The sequence below is a fragment of the Oncorhynchus mykiss genome, chromosome 28 (assembly GCF_057628025.1).
Source record: "Oncorhynchus mykiss isolate SJ-2025 chromosome 28, ASM5762802v1, whole genome shotgun sequence".
Lineage (NCBI taxonomy): Eukaryota > Metazoa > Chordata > Actinopteri > Salmoniformes > Salmonidae > Oncorhynchus > Oncorhynchus mykiss.
Window position 1 is genome coordinate 7,038,294 of NC_143049.1, and position 12,704 is coordinate 7,050,997.

The 12,704-nt window shown below is 45.3% G+C and overlaps 1 protein-coding gene across 1 annotated transcript; it reads left to right on the plus strand.

Annotated features, from left to right (window-relative positions):
- The first annotated feature begins 2,916 nt into the window (after positions 1-2,916).
- Positions 2,917-10,454, plus strand: LOC149970692 (uncharacterized). Its single transcript, XM_090225677.1, has 5 exons — positions 2,917-6,836; positions 7,683-7,817; positions 8,172-8,228; positions 8,581-8,730; positions 8,867-10,454. The coding sequence occupies exons 1-5, from the start codon at positions 6,834-6,836 to the stop codon at positions 9,002-9,004; spliced, it is 483 nt and encodes a 160-aa protein (XP_090081803.1). The 5' UTR covers positions 2,917-6,833; the 3' UTR covers positions 9,005-10,454.
- Positions 10,455-12,704: the final 2,250 nt, after the last annotated feature.

Below are 12,704 nucleotides of genomic sequence, written 5' to 3' on the forward strand. Positions count from 1 at the left end.
CTAAGGTGTATGTAAACTTCCGACTTCAACTGTATGTAATTTTTCTATCACACTAGGCACATCTGTTGAAATCCATTCCAGATGACTGTCTCATGAAGATGGTTGAGAGAATGCCATGAGTGTGCAAAGCTTTCATCAAGGCAAAGGGTGGCTACTTTGAAGAATCTCAATATATATATTTTGATTTATTGAACACTTTTTTGGTTACTACATGATTCCATATGTGTTATTTCATAGTTTTAATGTCTTCACTATTATTCTACAATGTAGATATCATGACACAAGGTGAGACCCAGATGCAGACAAATGGTCGTGGACAGGAAAAATATCAAAACCAGTTAAGAGTCCAGGAGGTACAGAGTGGCAGGACAGGCTCGAGGTCAAGGCAGGCAGAGTGGTCAGGCAGGCGGGTACAGAGTCCAGAACAGGGTGGCCAACGCGTTGACTTTTTTCATTAAACCGTTTTTAAACAATCACATAGGCGACATACCGTTTGGATACAATGTACGCAGCCCTACCATGAATAACTCCCACCGCTCTTGCTGGCTCCCGAGGACAGGGATTTGCTCGTCTGAAGAGCATCTTACAGAAAACTATAAATGGTAGGTGGCCATTCCCTTCTGACATGGGTGCTGTCTTAGTTTAATGGGAAGCACACTTGGGGATGGGATCCATTCATGTAGATAAAATGTAAAACCAACTAATGTTTTGTTTTTTTCTCCACCCTAATGGTCAAAACCGTGAAGACTAGAAAAAGGAGAATAGCAAATGCAGGATTATGGGAAAACATACATTTAGAACATAAAAGACAAACTGTCACAGAGAGACGGTAAACACAGGGGTAAATACTCTGGGGGAAACAAGCGACACCTGGAGGGGGTGGAGACAATAACAAGGACAGGTGAAACAGTTCAGGGTGTGACAGTAGGGGTGCCACCTGGCATCCTACCTGAGCGCATACCTGGCTGACCCGGGGTGTCGGCGGTAAAAATCTGCGATGAGGGCCTGGTCCATGATGTCTTTAGCAGGGACCCAGCACCTCTCCTCTGGCCCATAACCCTCTCAATCAACCAGGTACTGGAAACCCATGCCCCGTGGTAGAACCCTCAGGAGGCGTCTCACCGTATATACGCTGTCTGGCCATCGATGACCCGGGGGGGAGGGACAACCCAAGGGGGGGCCTGGAAACAGTTAACAAAAGACTGTGAGACACAGGCTTAATCCTCGACACATGGAAGTTAGGGTGAAGAAGGAGGGTACGGGGTAACACAAGATGGACAGCAGGGGGAACTCAGGACTCTGGAGATGGGAAAAGGACCAATTAAACACGGAGACAGCTTGCGGGACTCTACCCGAAGAGATCCCGAGTGGAAAGCCATGCCCTCTGCCCAATGTGGTAGCAGGGAGCTGGGGACCGGTGATGGTCCACTTGTCGACAATACCTGGAGTTGGTCCTGAGAATAGCCACCCTGGCTCTTCTCCAGGTACGTCGACAGAGGCGGAGGGCACGCGGACCTCCTGCTCTTGTTCAGTTAAGGGTGGAGGCTGAAACCCCATGGAGTACTCAAAAGGGGAGACTCCCGTGGCAGAACAGGGAAGTGTGTTCCGGGCATACTCCACCCAGACCAGTTGACGGATCCAGGTAGTGGGGTTGGTTGAGACCAGGCATCTTAACGTGGTCTACAGGTCCTGATTAGCTCGCTGCGACTGGCCGTTTGATTGGGAATGGACCATAGACTGACCGATGCCTTCCAAAACTGAGATGAGAATTGCGGACCCCGGTCGTAAACCATATCCACTGGGAGACCATGGATCCGGAAGACGTCCTGGGCTGTTTCCTTGGCAGAGGGTAGTTTAGGGAAAGGGATGAAATGAGCGGTCTTAGAAAACCCAATCCACCACTGTCAGAATGACTGTGTTGCTATCAGACGGGGGAAGCCCAGTGACAAAATACAGAGAAATATGGGACCAGGGATGATGAGGGACCGGTAGTGGCTGAAGAAGGCCAGAAGGAGCTTGCCGTGGAGTCCTGTTCTGGGCACACACCATGCATGTGGCGACGAAGGCAGAGATGTCAGGAACCATTGTGGGCCACCAGAAACGTTGTCGGAGGAATGCTAGGGTACGGCGAGAACTGGGATGACAGGTTAGCCTGGAGGAATGAGCCCATTCCAGGACCCAGGAGTGGACTGAGTTGGGGACAAACAGCCAGTTACCCGGGCCCCCTTTAGGTCCAGGCTGGGAGTGTTGTGCCTTGTGAACCAGGGTCTCAATACCCCAGTCCACAGTGGCTGCTAGGCATGAGATAGGGAGAATGGTTGCGGGGACCGAGAGTGTGTTGCAGAGGAACTGTATAGGCGAGAGAGAGTGTTAGGCTTCACATTTTTGGACCCTGGGGAGTAGGAAATGGTGAAGTTGAATCTGGTAAACAACAGAGCCCACCGGGCCTGCCTAGAGTTAAGGCGCATGGCTGTACGGAGATATTCCAGATTTTTATGGTCGGTCCAGACCAAGAATGGCTGTTCTGCTGTTTCCAGCCAGTGCCTCCACTCTTCAAACGCCATATTGCCCGCCAAGAGTTCTAGGTTGCCTACGTCGTAGTGTCTCTCTGCAGAATTGAGACGATGGGACAGGAAGGCACAAGGATGAAGCTTTTGGTCCTGGGCAGATGGCCGGGACAGGATGGCCCCCACTCCAACATCAGATGCATCCACATCAACCACAAATTGATGCGACGGGTCCGGATGGATGAGGATGGGTGCTGTTGTGTACCGATGCTTCAGGTCCACAAAGGCTTTGTTGACAGCAGGATACCATTGGAAACGGAACCTTGGGAGAAGTGAGTGCCGAGAGGGGGCCGCCAGGGTGCTGTAACCCCAAATCCTAGGAAATGTTGCAACTGCACCCTGGACGTAAGTTGAAACCAAACCAACACTGCTTTCACCTTTCCAGTATCCATCTCGTCTTTACCCTCAGCAATGACATATCCCAGAAAAGCGTTTGTAGAGTGGTGGAACTCACACTTCTCAGCTTTCACGAAAAGTTGGTTCTCCAGGAGGCGCTGAAGGACCTGCCTGAAGACAAGAACATGTTCTTGGGCAGACCAGGAAAAATCCAGGATGTCGTCAAGGTAGACGAACACAAAACGGTTGAGCATGTCCCGGAGCACATCGTTTACCAAAGCCTGAAAGACAGGGGGGGCATTGTTGAGTCCAAACGGCATGACCTGATACTCATAATGTCCGCTGGCTGTGTTGAAGGCTGTCTTCCACTCACCCCCCTCACGTATCCGAACCAGGTGGTAGGCATTTCGAAGGTCCAACTTGGGAAAAATGGTGTCCCCCTGGAGAGGTTCAAAAGCCGAGGAGAGGAGTGGTAAGGGTTAATGATTTTTTTTACAGTAATGTGATTAAGTCTACAATAGTCAATGCAAGGATGCAGGATCTTGTCCTTCTTCTCTACGAAGAAAAACCCTGCGCTGGCAGGAGATGCAGACAGACGGATGCCTCCAGTAGCCAGAGACTCCTCTATGTATTCCTCCATGGCCTTGGTCTCCGGGCCGGATAGAGAATATAGCGGACCAGGAGGTGGTGTGGTGCCTGGGAGCAGATCAATGGCACAATCATAAGGACAGTGCGGGGATAGGGAAGTTGCACGTGCCTTACTGAAAACTTCAAGTAGGTCATGGTACTCAGTGGGAATGACAGAAACATCCAAAGCCTTGCTGACGTCCCGAGGAAGAAGTCTGGGGGAAGGCTGTGCTGCTTGAGGACAGTGGGAATGGCAAAATGGGCTCCAACCCATGATGGAGCTTGTGGTCCAGTTAATAACAGGGTTATGTTTTTGGAGACAGAAAACCCCCAACTCAACAGAAACATGGGGAGATGCAATGAGGAGGCCTTTAAGCCTTGGGACAATTGAGACATGGATTGTGTATGTGTGCCATTCAGAGGGTGAATGGGCAAGACAAAAAGATTGAAGTGCTTTTGAGCTGGGTATGGTAGTAAGTGCATGGTTCAACGGTTTGTGCAACCTTCTCTCAGAGCATTTTGTATTATTCTGTACAGTACATTTGAAACCCTCCATTTAGTGTGATACAGCATGTTACGTTTCATATGGTATTTATTAATTTGTGGCTGTCCATCACCTATTTCATATGACATGTTACGAATTATAATTTGTATTATATTTTATGAATTTGTAAAATGTACAATATGTTATGAATTTGCAAAATGCTTGATATGTTAAGAATTTTAGCTAGGTGGCAAATATTAGCTAGGCTAGGGGTTAGGGTTAAGTTTAGGAGTTAGGTTAATGGGTTAAGTTTAGAGTCATGTGAATGGTTAGCTAAAAGGGTTAAGGTTAGGGGATGGGTTAGCTGACATACTAACTAGTTGCAAAGTAGCTAAAAAGTAGTAAGTAGTTGAAAAGTTTATAATTAGCCAAAATTGTCCCGACGAGATTCAAACTCACAACCTTTGGGTTGCTAAACTAACCAGCCACCTTCCTTTTGTTGCTTTCTGTCCAAAAATTATTCAGAAAAATGTATCCATGCTTTTTTTACTTCTAGGTTAGACTACTGCAATGCTCTACTTTCCGGCTACACGGATAAAGCACTAAATAAACTTCAGTTAGTGCTAAATACGTCTGCTAGAATCCTGACTAGAACCAAACAATTTGATCATATTACTCCAGTGCTAGCCTCTACACTGGCTTCCTATCAAGGCAAGGGCTGATTTCAAGATTTTACTGCTAACCTCTCTCTCTCTGATTTGGTCCTGCTGTACATACCTACACGTACGCTACGGTCACAAGACGCAGGCCTCCTAATTGTCCCTAGAATTTCTAAGCAAACAGCTGTAGGCAGGGCAATCTCCTACAGAGCTCCATTTTTATGGAATGGTCTGCCTACCCATGTGAGAGACGCAAACTCGGTCTCAACCTTTAAGTCTTTACTGAAGACTCATCTCTTCAGTGGGTCATATGATTGAGTGTAGTCTGGCCCAGGAGTGTGAAGGTGAACGGAAACGCTCTGGAGCAACGAACCGCCCTTGCTGTCTCTGCCTGGCCGGTTCCCCTCTAACCCTATTACAGGGGCTGAGTCACTGGCTTACTGGTGCTCTTTCATGTCGTCCCTAGGAGGGGTGCGTCACTTGAGTGGGTTGAGTCACTGATGTGATCTTCCTGTCTGGGTTGGCGCCCCCCCTTGGGTTGTGCCGTGGCAGAGATCTTTGTGGGCTATACTCTGCCTTGTCTCAGGATGGTAAGTTGGTGGTTGAAGATATCCCTCTAGTGGTGTGGGGGCTGTGCTTTGGCGAAGTAGGTGGGGTTATATCTTTCCTGTTTGGCCCTGTCCAGGGGTATCATCGGATGGGGCCACAGCACAGTGTCTCCTGACCCCTCCTGTCTCAGCCTCCAGTATTTATGCTGCAGTAGTTTATGTGTCGGGGGGCTAGGGTCAGTTTGTTAAATCTGGAGTACTTCTCCTGTCTTATCCGGTGTCCTGTGTGAATTTAAGTATGCTCTCTCTAATTATATCTTTCTCTCTCTCTCTCTGAGGACCTGAGCCCTAGGACCATACCTGGCATAATGACTCCTTGCTGTCCCCAGTCCACCTGGCCGTGCTGCTGCTCCAGTTTCAACTGTTCTGCCTGTGATTATTATTATTTGACCATGCTGGTCATTTATAAACATTTGAACATCTTGACCATGTTCTGTTATAATCTCCACCCGGCACAGCCATAAGAGGACTGGCCACCCCTCATAGCCTGGTTCCTCTCTAGGTTTCTTCCTAGGTTTTGGCCTTTCTAGGGAGATTTTCCTTGCCACCGTGCTTCTACACCTGCATTGCTTGCAGTTTGGGGTTTTAGGCTGGGTTTCTGTACAGCACTTTGAGATATCAGCTGATGTACGAAGGGCTATATGAATACATTTGATTTGATTTGTTGCTGCAACCATCTGTCTTATGTAACCATACCAAATTTAACATATCATACTAAATGGAGTGTCTCGGATTTACTTACAGAATAATATGAAATGCTCTGAGACCAGACTGCAACTGTTTCCCGTATGTATCAAGAATGGTACACCAGTCAACGGACATGCAGCCAACTTGACACAACTGTGGGAAGAGTGTGGAGTCGACATGGGCCAGCATCCCTGTGGAACGCTTTTGACACATTGTGGAGTCCAAACCCTGAAGAATTGCGATGTTCTGAGGGCAAAAGGGGAAGCAACTCAATATTGGGAAGGTGTTCCTAATGTTTCGTATATTCAGTGTACGTTCACAATACAATCCTTTGACTTGAATTCAACAGTTTGAATACAACAGTGTCAGCATTATTCTATTATTACGCATGACACGTTGCCCAAATTATTTCGAGGTCTCTAAAGTGTCCATACCCCATTGATTGGGGTACATCTTACCTAAACCTGTCCACATTGATACCATGTGCAAATAGTTTCTCTCCAACGAAACCGAAAGAAAGTGAAAATGTGATTGATCGCGGAAGTTTTTCTCGACTTGATGGGACTGGAGTTTGGTGAAATCCTAAGCCCACCGCCAGCAACCCATGACGGAGAGGGAAACTAAAGACGCCAACGGGGATTCAGCAATGTTGGTAACCACGCATCTTCGGGAAAACCACGGCACATCCTGGGTCCGCTTGCCAACGCTTTGACTTTTTCATAAAACCATATTTAAACAACCACATAGGCGACTTACCGTTTGGATACAATGTACGCAGCCCTACCATGAATAACTCCCACCGCTCTTGCTGGCCCCCGAGGACAGGGATTTGCTCGTCTGAAGAACATCTTATAGAAAATGATAAATGGTAGGTGGCCATTCCCTTCTGACATATGATGCATACCTGCGTAACGATGGGTGCTGTCTTAGTTTAATGGGAAGCACACTTGGGGATGAGATCCATTCATAGCCCACCCAATCTACCTACCTCATCCCCATATTGTTTTTTATTTACTTTTCTGCTCTTTTGCACACCAGTATCTCTACTTGCACATCACCATCTGCTCATCTATTACTCCAGTGTTAACCTGTTAAATTGTAATTACTTCGCTACTATGGCCTATTTATTGCCTTACCTCCTCACGCCATTTGCACACACTGTATATACACTTTCCTTTTTTCTATTGTGTTATTGACTGTACGTTTGTTTATTCCATGTGTAACTCTGTGTTGTTTGTGTCACACTGCGTTGCTTTATCTTGGTCAGGTCGCAGTTGTAAATGAGAACTTGTTCTCAACTGGCCTGCCTGGTTAAATAAAGGTGCTTTTTTTTTACGTAGATACAATGTAAAACCAACTAATGTTTCGTTTTTTCTCCACCCTAAACTGTTTAATTTTGTACTGTTGATCATGATTAAATACAGACGTATTGTGCACGGGTTAGTCACTCTCGTGCGCCCAATAATAACATGTGTCGGGCGCACGAGAGTGAGTAAACTGTGCGTAATAAGTATAAGTCTATATTTAAACATGATCAACAGTTCAAAATGAAACAGTTTAGGGTGGAGAAAAACCCTAATCATTATGTTGTTTTTACATTTTATTTACATGAATGGACCCCATCCCCAACTGTGCTATACATTAAACTAAGACGTGAATTAAAACAAGCTAACTGCCATGTATGTCCTAACTCATGCACTACTAAATGTTTCAGTGTGTGAACGGGCCTGTGCTCCGTAGCGTCGTGGTGTTTCTGCTGTTGGGTGTCTCCTACACTAAGCACAGGTGCAACTATTCGGAGATACTCGGCTCATACAGAGAACTCATCTTCGTTGAACTTCAGAATTTGGTATGTGGGCCTTCACAACGTCAAAGTGTGTTAGTTTACTGTTCATAAAATCAAACTGGATTAATCTCACACTTAACCATTAGTTCAGTTTAATCTATATTCATTTGTTCTACCTTTAATAATGTCCCTGGAAAATGTCAGGTGCAAAATTTACAAGTGAGTAAGACTTATTCAATAACATAAGACTATAATTTGAGGCACCATATAATAGTATGCAGTTGGCACCCTCGCTCCACTCGGAGAAGTGGGCGTGTCTGTACAGTGAATACTTGTTTTTGACTGCCCTCCACTGGTTTGCCTTGTGAACGGTATATTATTTTATTGTCTAACAGTTTGTTTGCTTTATTGGAACAGAATCTGACTGGCAATTTTGACACATCCAAAGAGAGGGACCGTTGTCCCTCAGGAAAGGTAGTGTGTGTGTGTGTGTGTGTGTGTGTGTGTGTGTGTGTGTGTGTGTGTGTGTGTGTGTGTGTGTGTGTGTGTGCGCGTGCACGTTTGTGTGTGTGTGTGTGCGTGAAAGAGAGACCATCTATACTGAATGGGACCCTCAAGTTTCAGCACCATGGACAGGGGATGTCCCTATGGTCTTGCCTTATACTGCAATGAGAACTTGATTTGGTTGTTTGATTTGCTGAATGAATGACTGATTGAAGGTATACAATAAAATGTGTGTCTGATGATAACACAAGCATTAAACATGTATCTCCTATGTGTATCTATTATTTATCTATTACTGTTTTCCTATGCTTGTTAATGGCAGGTGCAGCACGTTTTGCGCTCCATCCATGGTATGACTCAGCAGTTCATGTGCCAGGGCCGCAGGCAGGGCATTAGACAACAGGGGGACATGGAGAAGCCAGTGGAGATGATGGAACAGCTGATCAGACAGAACTGCAAACACACTAACCTGGTGAGGTCACTCTTAAACACAGGACTTTTTGTCACTTACATTTTCATTTTTTATAATCATAATAAACATGAATGAGGTATTATCAGTCAGTGACGATGTAATGACATGAGATCTTCAGTGTTTTGCTTTCTTTTAGGTGAGAGGACAGAAGAGAGCCGCCCCGTGTGTGACTTCCCAGAGAACGAAGGGAAAGAAGAAGAAGAGGATTAGACTCGTCAGGGCATTGATAAACTGTTGGCAGAAGCTGCAGAGTGTGTACTTGCCCACAAAATGAATGGGAAATACTATGTTTTTCTTTTTCCCAATCGTTTAAAAAAAAAAGCATGTATGGATTGTGTTTAGTTTGGTTCTCATGTTGTATAGTAGAACCATATTTGTACGTCAGGGATGGTGCTCTCTGTTTATGACCTTTCTTCTTAGTCTGTAGTTCCTCATCTATAAACTACAGATCATCTGAATTAAAGGTAGACTCAGCGATATGATGTAGATGCAGAAAGTAAACAGCATTGTAGGTCAAATTCCACAACAACGTAGAGCAGTGAAACGCAAGGCTCAAATCCTATACTGTTTTGGTGACCTGGCAACCACACTGTGAACAGCTGAACACATGCACAGATTTTGCAGAAATGCTGCATCTGGCTCATCTCAATATCTCCGGTGCTGCTCGAGGCACTGACATTTTGCTGACTCTACCTTTAATAATGGTTGTTAGAGGACGGTATACAATGCAATTCAAATATTTACTTGTGATACTTTGTGCACACACATAAAAAATATAGTATCTCATAATCCAGAGATTGCGATCCCTTTCCTTAAACATATATTTGGTTCTATAAAATTAATCAGTTATTCAAGCTGCCCACAGCTAATAAAGGTTTCTCAAACTGCACCAATTGTTTTTTATTCCTTTAATTATCAATACATAGGTTATTACTAGATATCAACTGTTCTGTTCTCTTTTGGTGTGAAATTGTTATCAAAATGGACAAAAAACTGCTACAGCAGGTGGCGGCATGAACATTACATGTGTGGGAACTCCATTATACCGAAGACAAAGAGGAGGAAGAAAAAAGACGAAGAATTGTTTAGATTTTTGATTTGATTTATTAATAACGGATGTCAATGGCGTCAGCTCGTCTTACTGGGGTTCGACACATAATGAAAAAGACATAACAGAAAAAAACACTAACATGTAGTGCATCAGTTAGACATACAGTTGAATTCGAACGTTTACAGACACTTAGGTTGGAGTCATTAAAATTCGCTTTTCAACCACTCCACACATTTCTTATTAACAAACTATAGTTTTGGTAAGACGGTTAGGACATCTACTTTGTGCATGACACAAGTCATTTTTCAAACATTTGTTTACAGACAGATTATTTCACTTATAATTGTCACGACTTCTGCCGAAGTCGTTGCCTCTCCTTGTTCGGGCGGTGCTCGGCGGTCGACGTCACCGGTCTTCTAGCCATCATTGATCCTTTTTTCATTTTCCATTGGTTTTGTCTTGTCTTCCCACACACCTGTTTTCAATCCCATTCATTACCTGTTGTGTATTTAACCCTCTGTTTCCCCTCATGTCTTTGTCAGAGATTTTTTTTATTATCAGTGTAGTATGATTGTTGTATAGGTGCGCGTCGTGTCCTCGTACGCATGTTTATGTACATTTAGTGTTATGGAGCATACTCCGTGGACTTTATTAAAAGACTCAATTTTACACTCCATTTGACTCTCCTGTGCCTGACTTCCCTGCCACCTATTACACCTATGCATGACAATAATTCACTGTATCACAATTCCAGTGGGTCAGAAGTTTACATACACTAACTTGACTGTGCCTTTAAACCTCTTGGAAAATTATAGAAAATTATGCCATGGCTTTAGAAGCTTCTGATAGGCTAATTGACATTATTTGAGTCAATTGGAGGTGTACCTGTGGATGTATTTAAAGGCCTACCTTCAAACTGCCTGATTCTTTTAATTTTCCCATGATGTCAAGTGAAGATCAAATCAAAGTGTGTTTGTCGCCGAATATAACAGTGAAATGCTGACTTACAGGCTCTAACCAATAGTGCAAACATGGTATTAGGTGAACTATAGGTAGGTAAAGAAATTAAACAACAGTTAAAAGACAGGATATAGAAGTAGCGAGGCAACATACAGACACCAGCTAGTCAGGCTGATTGAGGTAGCCTGTACATGTTTAAAGTGACTATGCATATATGATGAACAGAGAGTAGCAGTAGCATGAAAGAGGGGTTGGTGGGTGATGGGTGGGACACAAAGCAGATAGCCCGGTTAGCCAATGTGTGGGAGCACTGGTTGTTCGGCCCAATTGAGGTAGTATGTGCATGAATGTATAGTTAAAGTGACTATGCATATATGATAAACAGAGAGTAGCAGCAGTGTAAAAAGAGGGGTTGGGGGGAGCACACAATGCAAAAAGTCTGGGTGGCCATTTCATTACCTGTTCAGGTGTCTTATGGCTTGGGGGTAAAAACTGTTGAGAAGCCTTTTTGTCCTAGACTTGGCACTCCGGTACCTGTTGCCATGCAATAGTAGACAGAACAGTCTATGACTGGGGTGGCTGGGGTCTTTGACAATATTTAGGGCCTTCCTCTGACACCGCCTGGTGTAGAGGTCCTCCTTTTCCTGTAGTCAACAATAATCTCCTTAGTCTTGGTTACGTTGAGGGATAGGTTGTTATTCTGGCACCACCTGGCCAGGTCTCTACTTCCTCCCTATAGGCTGTCTCGTCGTTGTCGGTGATCAGTCCTTCCACTGTTGTGTCGTCTGCAAACGTAATGATGATGTTGGAGTCGTGCCTGGCCATGCAGTCGTGGGTGAACAGGAAGTACAGGAGGGGACTGAGCATGCACCCCTGGGGAGCTCCCTTGCTGAGGGTCAGCGTGGCAGATGTGTTGATACCTACCCTCAACCCCTGGGGCGGCCCGTCAGGAAGTCCAGGATCCAGTTGCAGAGAGAGGTGTTTAGTCCCAGGATCCTTAGCTTATTGATGAGCTTTGACGGCACTATGGTGTTGAACGCTGAGTTGTAGTCAACGAATAGCATTCTCACATAAGTGTTCCTTTTATCCAGGTGGGAAAGAGCAGTGTGGAGTGCAATAGAGATTGCATCATCTGTGGATCTGTTTGGGCGGTATGCAAATTGGAGTGGGTCTAGGGTTTCTGTGATAATGATGTTGATGTGAGCCATTACTAGCCTTTCAAAGCACTTCATGGCTATGGAGTGCTACGGGTCTGTAGTCATTTAGGCAGATTGCCTTTGTGTTCTTGGGCACGGGGTCTGCTTGAAACATGTTGGTATTACAGACTCAATCAGGGACATGTTGAAAATGTCATTGAAGACACCTGCCAGTTGGTCAGCACATGTCCGGAGCACACGTCCTGGTAATCCGACTGGCCCTGCATCCTTGTGTATGTTGACCTGTTTAAAGGTCTTACTCACGTCTGCTACGGAGAGCTTGATCACACAGTCGTCCGGAACAGCTGATGCTCTCATGCATGCCTCAGTGTTGCTTGCCTCGAAGCGAGCATAGAAGTGATTTAGCTCGCGTGGTAGGCTCGTGTCACTGGGCAGCTCGTGGCTGTGCTTCCCTTTGTAGTCTGTAATAGTTTGCAAGCCCTGCCAAATAAGACGTGCATCGGAGCCTGTGTAGTATGATTCAATCTTAGCCCTGTATTGACTCTTTGCATGTTTGATGGTTCGTCGCAGGGCATAGCAGGACTTCTTGTAAGCTTCCGGGTTAGAGTCCCTCACCTTGAAAGCGGCAGCTCTACCCTTTAGCTCAGTGCGAATGTTCCCTGTAATCCATGGATTCTGGTTGGTGTATGTACGTATAGTCACTGTGGGGACGACGTCCTCGATGCACTTATTGATAAAGCCAGTGACTGATGTGGTGTACTCCTCAATGTCATCGGAAGAATCCCGGAACAGGTTCCAGTCTATGA